This window comes from Scyliorhinus torazame, chromosome 18, assembly GCF_047496885.1.
Source record: "Scyliorhinus torazame isolate Kashiwa2021f chromosome 18, sScyTor2.1, whole genome shotgun sequence".
In the NCBI taxonomy this organism is placed as follows: domain Eukaryota; kingdom Metazoa; phylum Chordata; class Chondrichthyes; order Carcharhiniformes; family Scyliorhinidae; genus Scyliorhinus; species Scyliorhinus torazame.
Genome location: NC_092724.1, coordinates 43199332 through 43225422, shown reverse-complemented (window position 1 = coordinate 43225422; position 26091 = coordinate 43199332). Strand labels below are relative to the sequence as shown.

General features: G+C 46.0%; 2 protein-coding genes across 3 annotated transcripts in view; one reads left to right on the top strand and one right to left on the bottom strand.

Moving 5' to 3' along the window:
* Window positions 1–17065, bottom strand: part of wdr18 (WD repeat domain 18) — a 257486-nt gene extending 240421 nt beyond the window's left edge. For both annotated transcript variants that reach the window (XM_072482676.1, XM_072482677.1), the window contains exons 1-3: window positions 16818–17065; window positions 2512–2622; window positions 472–605 (exon numbers count right to left, since the gene is read on the bottom strand). In XM_072482676.1, the coding sequence (XP_072338777.1) occupies window positions 472–605; window positions 2512–2622; window positions 16818–17030 (458 nt within the window). In that variant the 5' untranslated portion in view covers window positions 17031–17065. The remainder of the gene's footprint in view (window positions 1–471; window positions 606–2511; window positions 2623–16817) is intronic.
* Window positions 17066–25662: 8597 nt separating this feature from the next.
* Window positions 25663–25890, top strand: LOC140394803 (small integral membrane protein 7-A-like). Its single transcript, XM_072481991.1, has one exon. The coding sequence runs from the start codon at window positions 25663–25665 to the stop codon at window positions 25888–25890; it is 228 nt and encodes a 75-aa protein (XP_072338092.1).
* Window positions 25891–26091: the final 201 nt, after the last annotated feature.

Here is a 26091-nt window from a genome sequence, read left to right as displayed (position 1 = left end):
CTAAAGGACAGATTAAAATTGGGGACATACAAGAAGCTAACGAGGATGAAAAGTTTGAAACCAAGGAGCCAAAGTAAGTCAGCGAGCGAGCATTGGGATGGTGGACGTACAGGATTTGGTGCAAGAGTTTAGGATTACCTCAAACTTGCCAGCAATGGAAGGTGTGAAGCATGCCAGGAATATGCTAAAATAATCAAGTCTTGGAGTAACAAAAGCATGGACTCAGAATTTCAACTCAAATAGAAGATAATAAAAAGTTTGATTTTAAATATGTCCACCTCCTTTGGTCAATAACTTGAGGGTCTCTCAATAGGCCTGTTACATTCTAGAATAAAAAATGACTAAGAATTACAGCTGTAGGTCATAACAGTAAGGAAGTATGGGTACCAGCTGCATTAGGTGGCAGCCGAACTGTAGATCCCCCTCACGGAAGTCAGACGCCCTTATAGCATCTTCTATTTAACCCATTACCTGCACAAACTCCACACCAGCACGAGATTATCCTTCCCTCCCGAGATCAAGTGGCTGCTGTCATCAGTGAAGCGAATGCATGTCAGGTCCTGGTAATGCCTATTCAACGTGAGCAGGAGATTTCCAGTAGATACCTGAAAACAACAAAGCAAAACATTAGCACCATATATCCTTTACACTATTCACAATGGTACTTGTTCAAAAAGTATTGTGGACAAGAAAGATATTTCCTGGGCCCCGGGCAGAATTTTGTCGTAAACCTATAAAATAAAAACACAGTCTTGGGTTATCACCTCCATATATTTCCAAAATAAGAACATAGCATCTGATTACTGCACCATTTACACGTTCTACCTCCTCTCCAATGATTCAGCTGCAATCTAATTTACAATGTCCATGAGTGTAAATCCAAATACTTCCATTTCATGCCATGCTGCATCAAAATATTTTGATTCTATATTCACTTAAAATTATTTGACCTAAGAAAGCCTCCAGCAAAATTAATTTGTGTGGAGTTCAACTACCAGTCCTTTGCAAATTAAAAACATGCAATTCAATAACAAGAGGTAATTTGTGTGGTGCTTTCTATTTGTACTGAGCAATAGTGTCACAGAAATGAGCTGCTCATTTCATACACCCAAGGATCCAAATTTCTGACAAGACCACTGATGAGCTCGGACTAAACAGCTCACCAAGATTCCACCTCCTCAGATTTTCAGTTTATTAACTAAGTGGAAGTACCAGTACGAGGTTCTACACATATTTTATTCCTGCCCAGAAAAACACATTCACGGTCTTCCAAAGTCTCTGACTTGTGCTGAGTGATGGGAGTGGAAACACTGGCATGACCTCTCATTAAAAAGATTGCGAGAATATACGAGGATAGTGAGACAAATCCAAGTAGCTTAGGGAGGCCGAAGACAAAACAAAGGGTCTGGTTTCAGCTTCACTAGGGTTACCTCAATTAACAGCCTTGAACTGCACTACATTTAACCATTACAGCTATAAAACAAAAACAAAAATTAACCCCGAATAAGAATGTGAGGTAAGATTTTTTTCTGACTCTGAATGCACAGAGTGCCCCATTGTGGTTATTTTAAAGAACTGCTTCCAGTTACAGAACCTGGCAATTTCAGTCAATTTAACTTGAATAACCAATCAACTTTTACAAATTCTACAGCAAAAGTGATCACTGATGCACCTCAAAAACAAAACCAGCAGGTCAAATATTTAATGTGATATTTTCCCATGAATATGTAAAGACGTTTTCCATCAATCATAAATGGAATTCACAATTTAGAAACAAGACATTGGCTAGAATTTTCCGGTCCTGCTGTGGCGGGATCCGCTATGGGGGCTCAGCCGGGACCAAAAGTTTGCAGCTTTCTTTTTCTTAACTGTTTAGCCTGGGGAAAGCGACATTTCTATTCACTTCTCAAAGCTATTACAGAACTGGACACAAGAACCCCCTACAAATTAAACCTGAAGCTGCTTTTGTGTGTTTTTGTCCAAATCCCAATTCTGTATAAATGATACCTGAAGTCAGCAATCATACCAGGATGCTTCCTGGTTTGCAGGATAGGTCTTATGAGGAAAGGTTGAGGGAGCTAGGGCTTTTCTCTTTGGAGCGAAGGAGGATGAGAGGTGACTTAATAGAGGTTTATAAGATGATGAGGGGGATCGACAGAGTGGACTTCAGAGACGATTTCCTCAGGTGGATGTAGCTGTTACAAGAGGGCATAACTATAAGATTCAGGGTGGGAGATATAGGAGGGATGTCCGAGGTAGGTTCTTTACTCAGAGAGTGGTTAGGCTGTGGTATGGACTGCCTGCTGTGATAGTGGAGTCGGACACTTTAGGAACTTTCAAGCAGTTATTGGATAGGTACATGGAGCACACCAGAATGACAGGGAGTGGGATAGCTTAATCTTGGTTTCGGATAATGCTCGGCACAACATCGAGGGTCGGAGGGCCTGTTCTGTGCTGTACTATTCTATGACATGGAAATTTTAGTTTCAGTGCTCAAGAGGAAACATTTACCTCCCACAAGTAGATGCTCTCTCCAATCCCAGCAGTAACGTGAAGCCCATTGGGTGATGCAGCGAGACAGGTCACGACCCCAGGACAAATGATCTTCTGCTGCAGCTGATCCTAAATTATGAGAAGGTAAAGGTGCTCAGTCACAGCACATTTCCAATTATTCTCCATTGAAACAGGACTCAACTGTCATTCACTGGTACTACTGTTAACGATACATTAACCACAGAATCTTACTCCGAACCAAGGACTGCCATCAGCTTTCAGTGAGAAAAGACACGCCAAGTCACATTCAAACATTGGTGCAATTTTTACCAAGGATACGCATGAATTTTAAAAAGTTAATTTGAGATGCTGCACTGGATTTCAGAGCATATAAAGTAGGATAAGGCAAAAAAAAGCTGACATCAGATGTCAAAGGCTCAATACTATGGGAAGCCTAGGGAAGTGTATAGAAATTGCAATGGTGATATTAAAAAGAAAACTAGGAAAGCAAGATGGAGGTATGAAACATTCTGGCAAGTAAAAGCAAGGAAAATCCAAAGATATCTTATAAATACATTGAGAGCAAAGGGATAAATAAAAATCTTTACTATTGTCACAAGTAGGCTTACATTAACACTGCAATGAAGTTACTGTGAAAATCCCCTAGTCGAAACACTCCAGCGCCTGTACAGGACACAGAGGGAGAATTCAGAATGCCCAATTGACAGAACAAGCATGTCTTGAGCCTTATTGGAGGAAACTGGAGCACCCGGAGGAAATGCATGCAGACACGGGGAGAACATGCAGACTCCACACAGACAGGTGACCCAAGCCGGGAATCGAACCTGGGACCCTGGTGCTGTGAAGCAACAGTGCTAACCACTGCGCTACCGTGCAAATAAAAGGGTCAGTCAGGGAGCAATCAGGTAATTTGTGTAAGGAGACAGAAGATGTGGGCATGGTTCTTAGTGAATACTTAAGTGTCTGTTTTTGTAAAAGAGGAGTACAACATACTAGTTAAGAAAAACAAGTATGAGAAATTGGATGAGATAAATGAAGTGAGGGAGGAAATATTGAGTTGCTTAGCATTGTTTAAAGTGGATAAAGCAACAGGCCCGGATTAAATGTATCCCGGCTGAGGGAAGTAAGGGAAGAAATAATGGAAGCTCTAACTATCATTTTCCATTCCTCTCTGCAGAGGACTTAAGGACTGTGAAATTGTACTATTGTTTTAAAAGGGAGGAAGGGATATATTGAGTAATTACAGGCCCAGTCGGCCTAACCTCGGGCGTGGACAAATTATTGGAGAAAATCCTGAGAGACAGTATAAATTGCCATTTAAAGACTTCTGGGTGCGGAGAGGACCAGCTAAGTCGCACGTTTCGGCAGCTCCCGTTGGAACGGACTTTTGGGCTCTTAATAGGAGCCCCAACGGCAATTTAAACGGCCAAAAACACTGCGGTAAACCAGAAGGCAATCCCCCCGGACACACATGGATAAGAGAGAGGATAGCGGAGGATCCTCTGGAGCAGCGGCAAGGAAGGGAAGCTCAAAGCAAGATGGCGTCGGAAGGTGGCCGTTTGTTATGGGGCCCGGCCTAACAAGAGTTCCTGCGGCGCTGTGTGGAAGAGCTGAAAAAGGAGTTGAAGAAGGAGCTGTTGGCCCCGATACTACAAGCGATTGAAGGGCTAAAGGAGGAGCAGAAGACCCAAGAGCTGGAGCTTCGAAGGCAAAGGCTGCTGAAAATGAAGACGAAATACAGGGTCTGGTGGTGAAGGCAGAGATGCACGAGGCACAGCACAAAAGGTGTGTGGAGAGGTTGGAAGTACTGGAGAATAATTCGAGGAGGAAGAATTTAAGAGTTCTGGGTCTTCCCGAAGGCGCAGAAGGGGCGGACGTCGGGACATATGTGAGCACGATGCTTCACTCGCTAATGGGATCGGAGGCCCCGACGGGCCCTCTGGAGGTGGAGGGAGCTTATCGAGTTTTGGCGCGAAGACCGAAGGCTGGAGAAATACCTCGAGCTATAGTGGTGAGGTTTCTCCGCTACAATGACAGAGAGACGGTCCTCAGATGGGCGAAGAAAACTCGGAGCTGTAGGTGGGAGAACGCGGTGATCCGCGTATACCAGGATTGGAGTGCGGAGGTGGCGAGAAGGAGGGCAAGTTTTAATCGGGCTAAGGCGGTGCTTCACAAAAAGATGATCCAGTTTGGAATGTTGCAACCGTCGAGATTGTGGGTCACACACCAAGGGAAGCACCACTACTTTGAGACGGCAGAAGAGGCGTGGACATTCATTGTGGACGAGAAGCTGGAATAGTCTGGCGAGAGAAAGAACTTTTGGGACAAAGTGGTGGGGTGATTATATGGGGCGAGGAAAAAGGGGGGGGGGGGATGATTTTTCAATTTGATTAATTTTGCGATCCTGTAACTTTTCTCTCTTCCCCACGTTGGGGGGGGGGGGGGGGGGGGAAGTATGAGGAACTGTAGGCGCCGGCCATTAGGGGCGGGGCCGAGTGGGGAAACGCGGGCTTTGTTCCCGCGCTATGGTAATTATGGCGGGAACAGGGACGCTGGGAGGGGGGCCTTGCATAGTGGGGGCCGAGGACAAGGGGGAAAGCCGAGGTCAGCCAGAGTTCGCTGACTTCTGGGAGCAAAATGGGGGGTGCAACTACGCTAGAGGGGGATCTAGCGGAGGGGGGGGGTTAACTGGGTTGCTGCTGCTAAGGAGACGGGGGAGCTGTTATGGGATGGGGTGGCTGAGGCGGGAGGGCGCCGTCGGGGGGATACACGGGGATGTGGGAACCGGGAGAGGAGCTGGGTTAAAAAAGGGGATGGCTAGTCGACAGGGGGGGTAAAGAGCCCCCCAACCCGGCTGATCACGTGGAACGTGAGGGGGCTGAATGGGCCGGTTAAAAGGGCACGGGCACTCGCACACCTAAAGAAATTAAAGGCAGATGTGGTTATGTTGCAGGAGACGCATCTGAAACTGATAGACCAGGTCAGACTACGTAAAGGATGGGTGGGGCAGGTGTTTCATTCGGGTTTAGATGCGAAGAACAGGGGGGTGGCTATCTTAGTGGGGAAACGGGTGCTGTTTGAGGCAAAGACCATAGTGGCGGATAGTGGGGGTAGATATGTGATGGTGAGTGGCAGATTGCAAGGGGAGGCGGTGGTTCTGGTGAACGTATATGCCCCGAACTGGGATGATGCAAATTTTATGAGGCGTATGTTGGGACGTATCCCGGACCTGGAGGCGGGAAAGTTGGTAATGGGGGGACACTTCAATACGGTGCTTGATCCAGGGCTGGACCGGTCGAGGTCCAGGACCGGGAGGAGACCGGCAGCGGCCAGGGTGCTCAAGGACTTCATGGAGCAGATGGGAGGGGTAGACCCCTGGAGATTTAGTCGGCCTAGGAGTAAGGAGTTCTCATTTTTCTCCCATGTTCACAAAGTATACCCATGGATAGACTTTTTTTCTTGGGAAGGGCACTGATTCCGAAGGTGACAGGGACGGAATATACGGCCATAGCTATTTCGGACCACGCTCCACATTGGGTAGACTTGGAGGTAGGAGAGGAAAAAGAACAGCACCCACTCTGGAGAATGGATATGGGCTTATTGGCGGATGAGGGGGTATGTTTAAGGGTGAGGGGGTGCATCGAAAGGTACTTGGAGCTTAATGACAATGGAGAGGTTCAGGTGGGAGTGGTCTGGGAGGCGTTGAAGGCAGTGGTTAGAGGGGAACTGATATCCATAAGGGCACATAATGGGAAACAAGAGGGTAAAGAAAGGGAGCGATTGCTGAAAGAACTTTTGAGGGTGGACAGGCAATATGCGGAGGCACCGGAGGAGGGACTGTACAGGGAAAGACAAAGGCTACATGTGGAATTTGACCTGCTGACCACGGGTAAGGCAGAGGCACAGTGGAGGAGGGCACAGGGGGTACAGTACGAGTATGGAGAGAATGCGAGTCGGCTACTGGCCCACCAATTGAGGAAGAGGGGAGCAGCGAGGGAGATAGGTGGGGTGAGAGATGAGGAGGGAGAGATGGAACGGGGAGCGGAGAGAGTGAACGGGGTGTTCAAGGCATTTTATGAGAGGTTATATAAGGCTCAGCCCCCGGAAGGGAAGGAGGGAATGATGTGTTTCTTGGATCAGCTGGAATTCCCTAAGGTGGAGGAGCAGGAGAGTGTGGGACTGGGAGCACAGATTGAGATGGAGGAGGTGGTAAAAGGGATTGGGAGCATGAAGGACCGGACGGATTCCCGGTGGAATTTTATAGGAAGTATATGGACCTACTGGCCCCGCTTTTGACGAGATCCTTTAATGAGGCCAGGGAAAGGGGGCAGCTGCCCCCGACTATGTCGGAGGCAATGATATCGCTCCTTTTGAAGAAGGAAAAAGACCCGCTGCAGTGTGGGTCCTACAGGCCCATTTCCCTTTTAAATGTAGATGCTAAGCTCCTGGCCAAGGTGATGGCGACGAGGATAGAGGACTGTGTCCCGGGGGTGGTACACGAGGATCAAACTGGGTTCGTTAAGGGGAGACAGCTGAACACGAACATACGGAGGTTGCTAGGGGTAATGATGATGCCCCCCACCAGAGGGGGTGGCGATGGACGCCGAGAAAGCATTCGACAGAGTGGAGTGCGATTATCTGTGGGAGGTGCAGAGAGATTTGGTTTTGGAGAAGGGTATATCGGATGGGTACAGCTGCTGTATAGGGCCCCGGTGGCGAGCGTGGTCACGAACAGACAGAGGTCTAATTACTTCCGTATTCATAGCGGGACGAGGCAGGGGTGTCCCCTGTCTCCGTTACTGTTTGCATTGGCAATTGAGCCCCTGGCCATAGCCCTGAGGGGCTCCAGGAAGTGGAGGGGAGTACTCAGGGGAGGAGAACACCGGGTATCATTGTATGCAGATGATTTATTGCTGTATGTTGCGGACCCAGTGGAGGGGATGCCTGAGATAATGCAGACACTCAGGGAGTTTGGGGAATTTTCGGGGTACAAATTGAGTGAGAGTGAGTTGTTTGTGGTGCATCCGGGGGAGCAGAGCAAGGGAATAGATGACTTACCGCTGAGCAAGGTAACAAGAGATTTCCGGTACTTAGGGATTCAGATAGCCAGGAGTTGGGGAACCTTACATAGGCTTAATTTAACAAGATTGGTGGAACAGATGGAGGAGGATTTTAAGAAATGGGACATGGTGCCCCTGTCACTGGTGGGTAGGGTGCAGGCGGTCAAAATGGTAGTCTCCCGAGATTCCTCTTTGTGTTTCAGTGCCTTCCGGTGATGGTCACGAAGGCTTTTTTCAAGAGAATTGAGAAAAGTGTCATCAATTTTGTGTGGGCCGGGAAGACCCCGAGAGTGAGGAGGGGATTCTTGCAGCTTAGCAGGGATAGGGGGGGGCTGGCACTACCAAGCCTAAGTGAATACTACTGGGCCGCCAATATCTCACTGGTGTGTAAGTGGATGGGAGAAGGGGAGGGGGTGGCGTGGAAGAGATTGGAGATGGCGTCCTGCAAGGGAACCAGCCTACAAGCAATGGTGACGGCGCCGTTGCCGTTCTCCCCGAAGAAATACACCACAAGTCCAGTGGTGGTGGCAACACTAAAAATTTGGGGGCAGTGGAGACGACATGGGGGAAGGACGGGAGCCTCGGTGCGGTCCCCGATAAGAAATAACCATAGGTTTGTCCCGGGGAGAATGGATGGGGGATTTGGAGCATGGCAGAGAGCTGGGGTTGTGCAACTGAGAGATCTGTTCGTAGACGGGACGTTTGCGAGTCTGGGAGCGCTGACGGAAAAATATGGGTTGCCCCAAGGGAATGAATTTCGATACATGCAACTGAGGGCTTTTGCGAGGCAGCAGGTGAGGGAATTCCCGCAGCTCCCGACGCAGGAGATTCAAGATAGAGTGATCTCTGGGACATGGGTGGGGGATGGTAGGGTGTCGGATATATACAGGGAAATGAGGGACGAGGGGGAGATCATGGTGGATGAGCTGAAGGGGAAATGGGAAGAAGAGCTGGGGGAAGAGATTGAGGAGGGGCTGTGGGCTGATGCCCTACGTAGGGTAAACTCGTCGTCCTCGTGCGCCAGGCTAAGCCTGATACAATTCAAGGTTTTACACAGGGCGCATATGACCGGAGCAAGGCTCAGTTAATTTTTTGGGGTAGAGGATAGGTGTGGGAGATGCTCGAGAAGCCCAGCAAACCACACCCACATGTTTTGGTCATGTCCGGCACTGCAGGGGTTCTGGGTGGGGGTGGCAAAGGTGCTTTTGAAGGTGGTGGGGGTCCGGGTTGAGCCAGGCTGGGGGTTGGCTATATTCGGGGTTGCAGAAGAGCCGGGAGTGCAGGAGGCGAAAGAGGCTGATGTCTTGGCCTTTGCGTCCCTAGTAGCCCGGCGAAGGATATTGCTTATGTGGAAGGAAGCCAAACCCCCGGGCGTGGAGACCTGGATAAATGACATGGCAGGGTTTATAAAATGAGAACGGATAAAGTTCGCACTAAGGGGTTCGGCTCAAGGGTTCACCAGGCGGTGGCAACCGTTCATTGACTACCTCGCAGAACGATAAAGGAAATGGGAAGGTAACAGCAGCAACCCAGGGGGGAGGGGGTGAGGGCCCGGGCGGGTCCTCAGGGATGTTTGTGTATAGATATTTGTACTAGGTTATGTATATTGGATTGTTTGATTTTATTTTTGGAGAGTTATTATTTTTGATATGGCAGTTGCCATTTAGTTTATATATTATTTATTTATTTGTTAAAACGGCCACTGTTATTTATACTGTTTTATTGTTGTAAAAAGGAAAACCTTTGTATTGTTTTGTTTGGCCAAAAAATTTTGAATAAAATATATATTTGTTTTTAAATTGCCATTTAAAAAGGGCACCAATTAATCAAGAACAGTCGGCATAGATTTGCCTGACTAACTGGATTGATTTTTGGGGGGCGGAAGCAACAAGGAGGATGGATAAGGGTGACACATTTGAGGACATCTGCATGAATTTCAGCAAAGCTTTTGGGCCCATGTGAAAGACTGGTCAGAAAATTAAACGTTCATGTGATCCAAAGGAATGTCGAATCCAAAACTGGCTCAGTGGCAGGAATCAAAGGGCTATAGTTGATGGGTGTTTTCACGACTGGAAATCTGTTTCCAGTGGGGTTTTGTAGGGTTCCGTATTGGGGTCCCTTCTTGTTCCTCATTTCAATGAATTAGATTTAAATGTAGGAGGCATGGTTAAAAGATTTGCAGATGATATGAGAATTGATATACGAAAGTGTGTGGCCTTGATGGCATTCCAGCTGAGGTCTTCCAAGTTAGTGGGCTTTTGCTCCCATCAAGACTGCAAAGCACTCATTATACAAACTCGAGAGGAAATAGAACTTCAGGGATGTGCCAGCTGTAACCATCTTCAAGACGGGAGCTAAATCAGGCTTGGAAACTATTCCATAGAATTTACAATGCAGAAGGAGGCCATTCGGCCCATCGGGTCTGCACCGGCTCTTGGAAAGAGCACCCTACCCAACCCTCCACCCTATCCCCATAACCCAGTAACCTCACCCAACACTAAGGGCAATTTAGCACGGCCAATCTATCTAACCTGCACATCTTTGGACTGTGGGAGGAAATCAGAGCACCCAGAGGAAATACACGCAGACACGGGGAGAAAGTGCAAACTCCGCACAGACAGCGACCCAAGCCGGGAATCGAACCTGGGACCCTGGAGCTGTGAAGCAATTGTGCTAACCACTATACTACCATGCTGCCCTTGGCACTTTCCTTAATAAAAACAGAATGTGCTGGAAAAACTCAGCAGAACTGGCAACATCTGTGTGGAGAGAAACAGAGCTAACGTTTCAAATCCAATCTGATTTTTCTTCTGAAGAAGGGTCCTACTGGGCTTGAAATATTAACTCTGTTTCTCTCCCCAGATGCATCCAAACCTGCTGAGTTTTTCCAGCACTTCTGTTTTTATTTCACATTTGCAGCATCCACAGTATTTTGGCTTTTATTGAGGTATTCCCTCCTTGTCCATAATAGGGAAAATCCTAACACACATTCTCCTGAACTGCCTACTTTCGGTGGCTGAAGAAATCCATCCAGAAACAGTGTGGCTTCAGCCCTGCCAGAGGAACCTCCGACATAATCTTTATTGCCAGACATATCCAAGAAAAATGTTGAGAACAATATCAGGAATCTTCATTGCATTTCTACCTTGTTATGAGGATAGAATTGCATTAAAAAAAATACAATTTCTAATTCTCCTTTTTCTGGCTGGATTTCTTTTTAAAAACTGTAATACTATTAAAATAATGGAGGAATGCGAACCAGCCAGAATAGACAACTAATATTTCACCAAATTTGATGAAAAGGGAACAGACACTCAAACCCCCAAGGAATGCGAAAGACCACACCTCCTGTTGGATTTCATATCGTGAAACTCTTCAAATGTTTCAGAGATGGAACGTCAGAATGCAATTACCTGATCAACCAAACAATGACTACAACAAACATGGTAATCAAATTCCTCTGGAATATACAGCCAGCGGATCTTTTAAAAGCTGTTTTACCAAGCCAGAGATATCACAAAAAGAGATCAGAATGCTGTACTGAAAAGCTGCACGGAAGCTGGGCACAATTCTCCCATAGGGCGACTAAGTGCCGACGCAGGTGTAAAAACGGGAGTGTTTTACTCCGGCGTCGGCGCCTGTTCAGAGACTCGATTCTCCAGGCCACAGTGGGGTAGCACGGCGCTGGAGCGGCCCACGCCGCCACAGCAGCCGATCCGGGCATGAACCCGGCACTGCGGGGTCCGCGCATGGTGGCCTTCATCTCCGCGCCGGCCCCGACGCCAAATGGCGCAGGGCTACAGGAGCCGGCGCGGAGGGAAGGAGGCCCCCCGACAGAGGCCGGCCTGACGATTGGTGGGCCCCGATCGTGGGCCAGGCCACTATGGAGGCACAACCCCCCCCCCCCAACAGACGATCCTTGGACCCTTCAACGCCGAGGCCCCGCCGGCTCAGAGGATGTTAGAATGGCGCCAGCAGGACTTGATTTTTTGGTGATGGGCGCTCGGCCCATCTGGGCCGGAGAATTGGCGTGCGGCCCGTGCCGGCGAGTCGCTGCATACCCCGACCGCACCAACCACGCCGGGCCCAATGGTGCCGATTCTCCGCGTCCCGGCATCGGGGCGGCGTGGTGTGATTCGCACGGCCCGCCGGCAATTCTCCGACTCGGCAGGGGGTCGGAGAATTCCGCCCGCTATTTCTCTTTCTCTTTAAAGTATTGCACCTGGATTTGCAATGATCCCAAGAAGAGAAAATTTACCCCAAACTGAGATCCTTGGGGGATAAAATCTGCTGCATACAAGAAGGAAACTAAACAAAAGTCACAACATTGAATCATCTCATCGAGACCAGCCAGTTTACCATATATATTTTTTGATTGTTCATCTTCTTCACAAACTGTAAAACATCTTTGAGCCGATCTGCTTATTCTACCATCTGTACTGCTATGTGTATGGGCCTAGGGAACGTGTGAGATGCAATTTACCTACCTTTTTTTTTTTTAAATTTGGGAAGTACTGTCTCATTCTATGCATAAACTCAGAAACCGGTCTTCTTCACAAACTGCGAAACATCTTTGAGCCGATCGGCTTATTCTACCATCTGTACTGCTATGTGTATGGGCCCAGGGAACATGTGAGATGCAACTTACCTACCTTTTTTTTTTTTTAAATTTGGGAAGTACGGTCTTGTTCTATGCATAAACTCAGACACCTGTCTGGCTAATTCTTTATGGTTTGAAAATATACATAGTGAGATTCTTGCAATATTGGCAAAGCACAACCCAGTTACAGTCAGACTTGGAGTTATTTTTACTCCTCCTCACATGGCGGTAACAACCTGACCAAAGCATTTGACTCAACAAATGGTGAGGTTCTGTGGATTGTGCTCCAAAGATTTGCATGTCCAAGAAACTTCACACAATCCTTCAATTGCTTTAAGATTGCCAAGTCGTGTGTGAGAGTCGTGGGGGTGAGACCCATCAGACATAGGAAGAATGTGCAAACTCCACACGGACAGTGACCCTAGGCCGGGATCGAACCTGGAACCTTTGCGCCATAAGGCAGCAGTGCTAACCACTGCTTCACCATGCCGCCATGGTGCACCACATGTTGAGTCGCATCTTAAATGAGTTACAGTGGCAGCAGAGAATGGAACAAATGCTGCCCTACGTGCCCAAAGATCTGTGGGTCATGAATCAGCCTGTTCAGGCGCATGGCGACCCATTGGAGAAACCCACAACTCTGTGCAGACATCAACTCGAGGGACAGCCAACAATGAGGGGACATAATGAGTTTGCAAATGCTATGAAAATTGGTTATGTGGTTGTGAGCAAGAAAACAGTCAACTGCCGGGAGATAGCAATGGACAGATCCAGAGGGGGCACAAAAATGACAAATGGTAATGCATTTGGGGAGAACAAACAAGGCAAGATAATGAAAAGTGGAGAGGCATCTTCGAATGCATGTCCACAGATCCTTGAAAGTAACAGGACAAGTAGGTACGGTGGTCAAAACGGCAAGCAAGGCCGATGGCCAGAGATAAGAACAGGAGGTTATGCTAGAACTGTATAAGACACTAGTTGGAGCACATCAAGAGTGTCATGTATATTTCTGGTTATTGCATTGCAGGAAGGATGTGATCACATTAGAAGGTACAGAGGAGATTTATGAGAATGTTGCCAGGATTGGATGCAAACATTCATTTATGGTTTCTTTGAATCGCTGCAGAGCTTCCTGCTCTACGTCCCTGCATTGCGACATTGCCCACAAAATATGGAATAATGTATAGCACCCTGGGTTGCAGGGGACCCTGGATTCCGTTGCATACATCCAGGGGCTCCACAGTTTCCTCCCACAGTCCGAAAATGTGGTTAGGTTACGGGATTCTAGGAAAAGGGCGGGTGAGTGCACTCAGATTAAGGTGCTCTTTTAGATGGTCGGTGCAGATTTGATGGGCCAAATGGCCTCCTTCTACACTGTAGGGATTCTATGAAAAGGTGGTAGAGGCAGGAACCCTCACAACATTTAAGCAGCATTTTAGATGAGCATTTGAAAAGCCATGACATGCAAGGTTACCGACCAAGTGCTGGAAAATGGGATTAGAATAGTCGCTTGATGGCCGGAACAGACACAATCAGCTTCTTTCTGAGCGAAGCTGTAATGACTCCATTCATTCTCAATTCTTCTTCTTCGGCGATCACTCGCTAACGGTATGATGTTCATCTAAGAAACTCAATAAATTTTGAGTACCCAAATATTTGTCTAATTAAGGGGCAATTTTATTGTGGCCAATCCACCTAACCTGCACATCTTTGGGTTGTGGGGGTGAAACCCACCCAGACACGGGGAGAATGTGCAAACTCCACACAGACAGTGATCAGGGGATGGGATCGAACCCGGGTCCTCAGCGCCGTAGGCAGCAGTGCTCACCACTGCGCCTCCCCGAACCTCTATGTTACTGGTCATGGGTTCTGTGGGTTTTGCGTGACTGAGGAGCCCGATCCTGGAGCCGCCTTTCTGACCACACACTTAACAGGTGTTTCCAGGGATGTGATCGGTCCTTGGGCTCTAGATCGTCGGTATTCCTTTCAAGCTCCTTTTCCGGGCCTGCTCTTGCTATTGGGTGTCCTCAAAGAATTGTGTCCTTTCAATCAGAAAGTTCCTCCAAGTAGGTCTCTTCTGAGCAACGGTTTCCCAGGCATTGACAACTATGTTGCATTTCTTGAGGTATGCCTTTGAAGCTGAGCAAAGATGATTTGCTTTGGCAGTCGGGACTCTGACATCCTAAGCACGCCTGGCCCAGCAGAATTGGTTTTGGATGATCATGACCTGGATATTGGTGCATCAGCTCCTTCAAGGACACGGATGTTAGCACTCCTGTCCTCCCATATGACACAAGAACATAGAATTTACAATGCAGAAGGAGATTATTCGGCCCAAAGAGCACCCCACACCTCCACCCTATCCCCGTAACCCCACCTAACCTTTTTGGACACTAAGGGCAATTTAGCATGGCCAATCCACCGAACCTGCACATCTTTGGACTGTGGGAGGAAGCTGGAGCACACGCAGGAAACTCACGCAGACACCGGGAGAACATGCAGACAGCATACAGACAGTGAACCAAGCCAGGAATTGAACCTGGGACCCTGGCGCTTTGAAGCAACTGTGCTAACCACTGAAAATCCGTCTCAGGTTTGATGATACCTCTCCAGGTGGTGTCTGTACATAGTCCAAGTTTCTGAGCCATTTGAAGAGTTGGGATGACAACCCACTAGGGGCCAGGGCACCTTGTACTCTAGGATCTTGGTGTCAGCATGGGTGTTAAAGACTCTCATCCTTGAGCGTCCGAAGAGGTGTTCACAAATTGAATACGATGTTGGATCTCCACATCACTGTCAGCCTTAGAGGAGAGGTGGCTCCAGGTATGGGAAATGTTCCACATTTGGTAGGGTTTCTCCATTGATCTTGATGAATGGAGAGACCAAATCTTGCCCTAGAACATGTTGGTAAAGGACTTGAGTCTTCTTGAGGCTGAAGCTGAGACCGATTCTTTGGTATGCTTCCGCAAAGGTGTCAAGCTATGCTTGGAGATTCTCTTGAGTGGAGATGACGATGTAATCTGCATCCTGAAGTTCCACGAGCGATGTCAGTGTTGTTTTCTTCTTAGATTTCAACTGGTCCATTCTCAAATATCATTGGACAGAATTTAAATATTACCTTTGTTGAAAGCAAATATAAGAGACAGTTGCAGCATCCGGTGCGCTTTCAGGAGCAAGGCCTGGAACTGACCGTCACTAAGAACTACTGTACCCAGTGACAACATGAACCCTCAAAACATTAGGGCATTTCCAGTATAAAACATTAAAACTGGATTTGGTTTCTATTGTGCTGAATTTGATTAGATCACTCTGTGCTAAGGCATAGAGGCTTTCTGCAACACAAATTGTACACATCTAATGTCTTACATTTGTAACCACAGCCTTAAAAACAACTAAAACCCATGCACCAGGGTTGGTAGTACCCACCCAACCTGTGACAGTAACATTAGTTCTGTCATTAGTTCGGTCGGCACGATAGCACAGTGGTTAGCATTGTTGCTTCACAGCGCCAGGGTCCCAGGTTCAATTCCTGGCTTGGGTCACTGTCTGTGTCTGCGCATTCTCCCAGTGTCTGCATGGGTTTCCTCCGGGTGCTCCGGTTTCCTCCCACAAGTCGCAAAAGACATGCTTATAATAATAATCGCTTATTGTCACAAGTAGGCTTCAACTGAGTTACTGTGAAAAGCCCCTAGCTTGAAAAGCTTGTTAGGTGAATTGACATTCTGAATTCTCCCTCAGTGTACACAAATAGGCGCTAGAGTGTAACGACTAGGGGATTTTCACAGTAACTTCATTGCACTGTTAATGTAAGCCTACTTGTGACATTAATAAAGATGATCAAAAGAGACTGGAATATAAGAGTCTTAGGGGCTGGTTTAGCACAGGGCTAAAAGAGCTGGCTTTTAAAGCAGACCAAGGCACGCCAGCAGCACGGTTCAATTCCGGTACCAGCCTCCTCGAACAAATGCCAGAATGTGGCGACTAGGGGCTTTTCACAGTAACTTCATTTGAAGCCTACTTGTGACAATAAGCGATTTTCATTTCATTTCTTACTGCATTTGAATGGCATCTTGGTGCAACCATGCCTTATGTACTGTGCAGTTTTAGTCTCTTTACCCAAGGAAGTATATACTTGCCTTCCAGGGATTGCAATGAAAATTTACCAGTCTGGGTCACAATCACAAAGAGATCAACCATTTAGGACGGAGATAAGGGAAAAAAATCTTAACTCAAACTTTTTGTAATTCGCTATCCCAATGGGTTGTGGACATTCGTTTATTGGTTATATACAAGACGGAAAATAATGTTTTAAGATAATAATAGAATCGACAGATATGGGTATAGTGTGGGAAGGTCTGTAACGGAGGTAGAAGATTAGCCATGCATGATTTTACTGATTGGCAGAGGAGGCTCAAGGTATGCTCTGCCATTTCTATGCAAATTCAGGTAACTGCAAAGCAACGCGTGTTCCTGGCTGGGCCGGCGGCACACGTGTTTGGTGTCGAATGGATTCTGGCTAGTTAAACCCGCAAGACTTCTCTGCGGACACTTAGCCGGATCTCATGACATGTTCCTGGGTGGAAGGAGTCAGAGTTCTCCAGCTGGGGGGACAGCTCATATCCCCACTGCAGCCGGCCACTCACCTTCCTCTGCAGCTCCCACACGCTGATAAAGTTTTTGCCGAGCTGCGCTCCCAGGAGGTACTCGCCAGCCAGCATGCACAGGCCACGAGCCGAGGTATTGCCGCCCCGGTAGCTGGTGAGCGTGGTCCCCGAGCGCGGCTCCCACACGTTGCAGTTCCACAGAGAGCCGCCGGCATCACAGCTCAATACCACCTCCAGCGCAGACGCCGCCATCTTGTGAGGATTCCCACAATCCCCGCCGCCAACGAGCAGCTGGGCAAGAGAGGGCTAATAATCACCATGGCAACAGCCGAACTGGGAGGGTGTTGTGATCACAGAGACTCATTTAAACACAGCGAACTGTGCTACTCGTCCTTAAAGGATGAGACTGACAATTGAGATATAAAATAGTTGTGGTATAGAAACTATCGATAGATTTGAAACATTACTTCAAATACCGTGGCAGTAGATACTTGGAGAAATAAAGCTGATGTCAAGCTTTCTTCAGTGATCAACTTGGTATTGAGTCCAAGGTGGAGTAGTAGACGTGGAATATTGTGTGAAATAGTTGGGCTTTTCATGAATATTTTGTGAAATAGTTGGGCTTTGTAACGGGGTCTATTGACTACAATGGGATGACGGACCAAATTGTCTTCCTTATCCATATATCTGTAACCAGAGCAACCTGCCCCTGTTCCCTATTTATAATCGAGTACAAATTATCAAATAAAAGGGGATAAATTAAAAGATCAAATGAATAAATTGTAATATTTTAAGAAAACAATAATAAAATTACACAAAAATGAGAGGTGACAGCCCCTGATGGTGCACTGTGGCTAAATCCAAACATCAAAGGAAATGTAAGTAACTAAACCAAAATATTATTCCCAGGGTGATCCCCTATTTATATGTGTCCAAAGACAATTAATAATCTTTATTGTCAAAAGTAGGTGTGGTGAACCACTGTATTACAGGATGTAAGGTAGGACCTGCACTACAGGTTCGCCGTAGCCCCTGCTGGCTGGCTCCGCCCACTAGGAACTGTATAAATATGCATAACCTCCAGTGCCCTGCCATTTCGCCAGCTGCAGCAGGAGGCCATGCATCTGACTGTAATAAAGCCACAGTTGTATCCAACTTTAGTCTTTGTGCAATTGATCGTGCATCAATTTATTACAGTCAGATTTTCCACAGAATCGATATCAGAATTAAGCCCGATCGCCTGCAGCTGGATCCGCACTCGCCCGACGCCAGAAAATACTTTACTCACTGGCTAGCATGTTTTGAGGCCGACATCAACGCGGCGGACCCCGTGCCAACGGAGGCTCAGAAGATAAACGTCCTGTACTCCAGACTGAGCTCCAGCATGTTCCCGTTGATCCAAGACGCCACAAATTACACAAAATTGCGTCGGACCGCATCCGTGAACGATTACTGGAAGGGGCCACGCTCGAACTGGCGGAGACGAAAACCTTGGCGCTCTCCATGATGGTCGCATCCCGTAATGTGTAATTGTACCCCTCCTGCCGCGCTGCCCACCCTTCTACCCCTTCCTACCCCTCCTGGACCCCGCCGCCGACCTCCTCAGCCGGGGCCCTGCCTTCCCAATACGCCTACACCGCACGCTGATCTGCGTATCCCGGAGGTCCCCACTGCTACTTCTGCGGTCAGCAGAAGCACCCCCGCCAAGATTGCCCGGCCCGCACTGCCATTTGTAAAGACTGCAGTAAAAAGGGCCACTTCGCGGCTGTGTGCCAGGCCCACGTAGTCACTGCGATCGCGCCCGCTTCGCCTCCTCCCCCACGCCAGACGCACAATGGGAGCCGCCATCTTCTCCTCCCGGGGCCATGTGCGACCAATGGGCGCCGCCATCTTGTCCCCCTTCGGCCATGGGCGCCGCCATCTTGTCCCGACCCCGCAATGGGCGCCGCCAACCTGTCCCCCACAGGGTCTCCGGACATCCCGAGATCAGGACCACACTCGCTCGCCACCTGAAGCATCCAATGGCTACCCGCAGCTCGCTTTGATGACGCTGGACCAATCCCGCCCGCACAACCTGGCCACCGCGTCGACGACGGTGAAAATCAACGGCCACGGCCATACGGTAAGGCGCTGCTCCCTCGCGGTCCACCCTGCCAATCAAAGGATCTCCCTAGCCTCCGGATCCCACTCTGTCCCGATCCGAGGCTTCTGTACAGTCACCCTCACTGTCCAGGACATAGAATTTAGTAACTTCCGCCTCTATGTCCTTCCTAATCTCTGCGCTGCACTCCTGTCGGGCCTGGACTTCCAGTGCAACCTCCAGAGCCTCACCCTCAAATTCGGTGGGCCCTTATCCCCCCATACGGACAAACAATCAGTTTTAAATTTTAAAGATCAACAAAAAGCAAACATTTCAAAAACGCTATATTATAAATTGCATAGCCTCATCTCCAGTGTTCAATTAATTATCAAATGCTTAGTCATTTCCTGGAGCATAAAACACTCACCAGAAGTTGCTTAGTAGAAACAAAGGTTAAAGTTTTTTTTTTTAAATTATGCCTACAAATGTCCAAGTAAGTAAGCCTTTCTAACTACAGATATCCTCTGTGTAATTCATTCAAAATAAGTGCAATGCTTGCTTTGTTGTGTTTGGAGTCTAGATGGGGATCTTTGGGGTTTGTCTATTTTCCCCGAAGTGAGCTGCTCAAAACTGTAATTATGAAAACTATTATTTATGTACAGCTTTATGTATATCTTAGGCAAGAGGTTGAATTTCTCCTCCCCCAGATGTTAGTCATGTGTCATCACATCATAATTAACAAATCAGCATCAGGTGTTCCTTTACTCTACATTTACCCTGCAAGCCTTTATCCCAACTATAGATATAGGACAGATGTCAGAGGTAGGTTCTTTACTCAGAGAGTAGTAAGGGCGTGGAATGCCCTGCCTGCAGCAGTAGTGGACTCGCCAACACTCAGGGCATTCAAATGTTCATTGGATAGACATATGGACGATAAGGGAATAGTGTAGATGGGCTTTAGAGTGGTTTCACAGGTCGGCGCAACATTGAGGCCGTTCTATGTTCTATATTCATCTTACTACACCTTCCCTCACGTCTCAGACATCACAAGGTTAGTCTCAGAGCAACTTTGATCAATATCCCTGATCCTGTTCTGATCTCTTCCTCAGATTGAGGACGTTCTGCACTCTGTTTGTTTGATACAAGTGTCCTTCTTCTGGGTCATGATGTGAGATGCCGGTGTTGGATTGGGGTGAGCACAGTAAGAAGTCCTACAACACCAGGTTAAAGTCCAACAGGTTTGTTTCGAATCACTAGCTTTCGGAGCACAACACCTTTCTCAGGTGAATGAAGAGGTGGGTTCCAGAAACATATATATTGACAAAGTCAATGATGCTAGACGATACTTTAATGTGTGTGTTTGCAGGTAATTAAGTCTTTACAAGTCCAGATGGAGCAACTGGAGAGAGGGATAATCACAGGTTAAAGAGGTGTGAATTGTCTCAAGCCAGGACAGTTGGTAGGATTTCAGAAGCCCAGGCCAGATGTAATGCAACATGAATCCAAAATCCCGGTTGAGGCCGTACTCATGTGTGCGGAACTTGGCTATAAACTTCTGCTCGGCGATTCTGCGTTGTTGCGCGTCCTGAAGGCCACCTTGGAGAATGCTTACGCGAAGATCAGACTGGAAGGGAACATTCCTGCCTGGCGATTATCGCGCGATGTCCGTTCATCCGTTGTCGCAGCGTCTGCATGGTCTCGCCACTTCTCCTGGGTGGCTGTTGAGCTTCATCTTATTTCTTCGTCTTCGTCTGGGTCTGAATATGTCTTCAAGTTTATATTGGCTTCCTTTCCAAGGCTAGTAAGGCGTTATGGTTCCTCAGTCCTATAAGATCTCAGTTGTGGAGCTGTTTCTTTTATTATACATTCTTTCTGTTGGTCTTGTATCCATCCTCTCTCTGGGCAGGCCTCGTGCTGTGCCTGAAGTTGAACTTGCAAGCTTGTTTGTGATAATAATATAATAATAGCTTATTGTCACAAGTAGGCTTCAACGAAGTTACTGTGAAACACCCCTAGTCGCCACATTCCGGCACCTGTTCGGGGAGGCCGGTACGGGAATTTAACCCGTGCTGCTGGCATTGTTCTGCATTGCAAGCCAGCTATTTAGTCCACTGTGCTAAACCAGCCCCTGATTGTGTTCCTCCTCACGTTTTGTTTTAATTCTTGGTCAGTTATGGGGACATTTGTTTCTAGTTTCTGTTGCAGAGCTCCAAGTTGCGTTTTCAGACATCATCATGTTAACATCTCTCAAGATGAGAACCCATTTGTAGCTGTGAGATTCAGTAACTGAGAAGTGCTAAGTTAAGATCTTCATTTTTCTTCATCTAGTGTTTGATGGGTTGAACACCTCTCTCAGCTTGTCCATTCACTTCTGGATATCGAGGTGAGATAGTCATGGATATTAATCCATATTCCTTTGCAAAGTTGTGGAATAATTCATGAGCAAATAGTGGACCATTGTCTGACACAACAATGTCCAGATGTCATGAGTTGCATAGATTCTCTTGAGTTTCCATTGTGATGCTATGCAATCTGTTCACTTCAATCTATCTGGAGCAGTAAATAATGACAATAAGAAATATCTTGCCATTAAAATCAAATAAATCCATTCTCAGGCACTGCCACGGCTTTAATGGACAAGTGGAGGGTGACATTGGTTCTCTTTGCCCTTGGCTGCTCACTGCATATGTTAGGCAATTCAAAATTAGTTCTTCAATAGAATAAGTTACACCTGGTTATCAGACTGGTTGCTGGGCTCTTGCTCGATGTTTTGCTATCCTTAAGTGACCTTGATGAATTATTTGGAGAATTTCAAGTGTTCTTAATGGCTATTCTATCATTAGAAACTGGGAGATCATTAATGAGGTACTCTCTCTGTTTGAAGTACTGTCATACTACTGGGTCGTAGGAGTATAGTGTGGCTATCCTTCCAGACAGTATTCATTTATGAGGAAATATTTGTCACCTTGCTGTTGCACTTGTCTGATCTCCGACAGCTTCTTTGCTGTTTGTTGGTAGGTGTTTGGTGATGAATGATATGTATGCTTTACCTCCTCAAATTCAAATGCTGTATTTTACTTTCTTCACTTGGTGTTCTTGATAGTGCATCTGCTGTCATCTGGTACTTCCCTTCCAACGTGCTTAGTTACTGAATCATAACTCATCAGTCTCAGTCTGAAGCATTGAATTCTAGGTAGCATCCTCGCAAAGAATGAAGCTTTGAATCCTAGATAGCATCCTCACAATCTCATCCATGTTCAGAAGAGTCACTAATAGCTTATTGTCTGTTTCATTTTAAACTACAATCCCATCACATATTTTGAGAACCTCTCTGTTGCGTTTGAACCCGACCTTGACGTGCATTTGCATGGTTAATTAGCCAGTTTACAATAACTCAACTGTCTCAAATTCCTGAAGCTACTGCAAATATCGTGGCACTTGTAGTTACTTGTAAAGTTCGGCACTGTATGTTCTATGTTCTAACACCAAAGATCCATTCTGCATGGGACAGAGTGGGTTAACTAATCTGAATGTATCTGACAATTCAAAACTTAAGATTTGTAAGTTGCAATTAAAAATACATCTTCAGCTGTTTTGTCTTTTATTTGTCTTTTTATTACTCTATCAGAATTACAAAGCCAGAGCTCAGAGTGTGGACAGGCAAACCCAGCACTGGTCAATTCTCTGCTGGTTTGAAAACGGGGTGGAGTAAAAGTTGGATTGCTGCCAAGTTCCTGTTATCAAGTGTCTTAGAACTATGTGTTATTTGGAATATAGATTTGCTTTCAATCAGAGTTGTGTGTTTTTCCTTTTAAAAACCAGCTTCCACATTGTCTGAAGTTTTAATTTCCAAGCTAATTTGAAACATTTATTTTAAAATATCAAACACAATACGTTATTGAATATATAACTGAACCAATTTTGCACTGTATCGTGGTTCTCTACCAGACGTCATTTTGTCACCACCCTTCTTTTGTTTAAACAAGAAACATGATCATGGACATATTTTATTTACCCATCTGTCCTTTACACTTAATTCTGCAATCTCAGAATTAAAACATCTGCGTCGTGAGACAGGTTAGTTTTACCCTACTGATGATTACAAAGTATTTGTGTCAGGGAAGTTTTAACCCTGAACTAATGAAACACTGGCTTAGTCATATGTCATATGTATTTCAACTGTCATATGTATTTAAACTATCCTAACTTCTAATGAACACCATAAAACTAATATTTTCTTATTCTTACATACGTGATTTTGTAGCCTGATTAAAATTCCCCGTGTATCAAAATTACCCTGGAAATGTCAATGATAGCCTTTGAAAAGAAAAATTTGTTAACAAGACGACACACTAAAATAAAGTAGATAAAAATCCTTCTGGAGCCTATTCTAAAATTCCAGATTATAAGCCCAAGGTTACTTTCTCAGAAGATAAATCTTAGCAGAGAGATATTAACATTCACAGACCAAATACACACACATTCTCACAGGTCGCAAATATCAGAGTAAAGAGACAGCAATTTCACAATCGCTTAATTAAAATACTGAACAAAATCTTCCATTCTCCTTCGTCATAAAACTTTATCTGTGTTATTCCATTTAAGTCAATTTCCACTGATTAATTTTATAGGCATTAGCTATTCTTAGAGAAGTATATTTCTTTGTGCAGATGACCTGCTTGCTGAAATGGTTAAATTTTTGTACAGAATCGAAAGAGGTGGAGAACGTGGCATGATGCCATTTTTGTCTGTTACGTGACCTCAAACATTATTTATTCTTTCCTTTAATGTTACTCAAATTTCTTTCTTGTTCTTTAAACTGAATTCAATTATCAATGTTCTCTATTTAACCAGTGTTTGAAAGAGATATTACTGGATGTTTATTTTTTTGCTTCAAATGAATTGAATTACTGCTGAGTTTATCTGGACTGCTTGAAATGATCTGAAGTTATTTTAGACAAGAATCCATTGTTAAGTTTCTAACCGTAATCTTGTATTGACTTTACTCCCCATTTTCTTTTCTCGTTTTGGAAGGGGATTTCTCATCCTCAGTTATTTCTGAACGAAAAGCTGATTGAGCGTTTCAGCCCCTTTCTGATCTTTTGGGCTTTACTTTATTTGATTTTTTCCTTTCCTGTCCTTTGGACATGTCTAAACTTTTAGTTGATTTAAAATGTCCATTTCCAGGACTGGTGAACTAAGATGACTCCTGCTTTATTTGTCTTATCTCACTTCTGTGTATCTCACCATTTTCTCTGGTTCCCAGGGGCTGCGCGGGATCCCACTCATCTTTGATCATTGTTTTTTTTTTGTACAAAATAAAGAGTATTTTGCTCTTATCCAAACGCCAGACTCATGGAACCTCGGGGACCCCAGAAAAGCGGCCTTGTGCCTCTCTTTTCTTTCCCATGATGTGTTAACCATGTCGTCTCTATCACCCGTGTATCCGGTGTGACTAGGCGACTGTGCTCAGAGGGTTTTACCTTTTGTCCGCTCCTGTAGGGTGGTGGTCCTGGCTTGACAATGTCACGGCAAATTCCGCGACCGTTAACACTCAACAGTCTGTGCGTCTCGGATTCCCAACTAACTCTGGCCGTCACGTGAGAGCTCAATTGCCCCCTTAATTCAGGCTCAGCATGGGTCCTCGAGCAGCCAATTAGAACTAAAGAAAAATGGTATAGCGAACCAACAAAACGAAACCAAAAAAAAAAGAACGTTTAAACTGAGTTTTTACTCACTTGGCCTTGATACCAGATTCGTTGGATGTTACCTCACCATCCATCCACCTCGCCGTGTTACTCTAATTTCTGGCGGTCAAAGGTTTGCCCATGTTGCTGCCAATTCTTCCTACTCAATTTTTTTGTGTTTGAGTGATCTTGAGCTGTAATAAACTGATCTACATTTTTGTTTGTAAAATTTAGAATACCCAATTCATTTTTTTCCAATTAAAGGGCAATTTAGTGTGGCCAATCCACCTAGCCTGCACATCTTTGTGTTGTGGGGGCAAAACCAATGCAAACACGGGGAGAATGTGCAAACTCCACACGGACCATGACCCAGAACCTGGGACCTCAGCGCCATGAGGCAACAGGGCTAACCCACTGCGCCACCATGCTGCCCTCTAAACTGATCTACATTTACCACCCCTTTGCACTTGGTATAAAACTTCACCTAGATCTGTAGAAGATGTATCTGCTGCTACTTTAGTCAGCAGTTCTGGATCATAAGTGCATTAACATTTCAGGATAAATTAGTAGGATTTTGATCTTCTCAAAAGCATTTTTCCGGTCCACATTCTGGCACCACTGTTGACCTGGTCTCAACGGCACATTGGCTTCTGCCAAATTTGATGGGAACTTGCTTATTTGGTTGACCATTCCTAGGAATCTCTAGCTCTGTAACGTTCCTGGGTTGTGGAAAATCTCTGATCATTTTTATTTTCTGTGGGTCAGCTGTTATTCCTGAGGCTTACACAATGTGCTCTAAAAAAAAATGCTAGGTTTTGCAAATTTACATTTCTCATTTAATGTCAAATATGTATCCTGTAGAACATTCAGAACTGCTCTTACTCCACAGTCACGCTCTTCTCCCATGGAGATGTGAACAAGCATGTTGGCCATATGGCATATTACTTCTTCCATATATTCTAGGGTCTGAGACATTGTTCTTGAGAATATTTCTGGACCAGACACAAATTTCAAATGCATTGAAGTAACAACGGCCGAATGGCATTAGAAAAATAGTCAGGGAGTGGCTGTCTATCCCTTTCGGCTGAGGTTGCACTAGACAGTGAGCTGCAGGAAGATGATTGGAGATTTCCTGCTGTTTGGCACCTTGTTGATGAATGCAGGATCTGTAATGAACTTCAAACTAAAGAGAAGAGAACTGCAAGGTTTTGGAGCAGATGACCATGAACTGACGACAGGTGATACCATCAAAGGGCTCCTGCTGAGTCTACGCTACTTCCGGATCTTCATTTCCCTGTGGAATGTCTTCATCATGTTCTGTATGATTGTGCTGTTTGGATCTTGAAACCTATCAGTGCTGTAAAAATAATACAACTTGGACCAGTCCCCCTAGTAATGTTCTTGTCGGGTGACCTGATTTATATTACAAGAACACTTGTAGCTAAAGCTATAAACAATTTATTAACATTAACTGTGGGTGGTGCAGTGGTTAGCACTGCTGCCTCACGGCGCCGAGGTCCCAGGTTCAATCCAAGCTCTGCGTCAC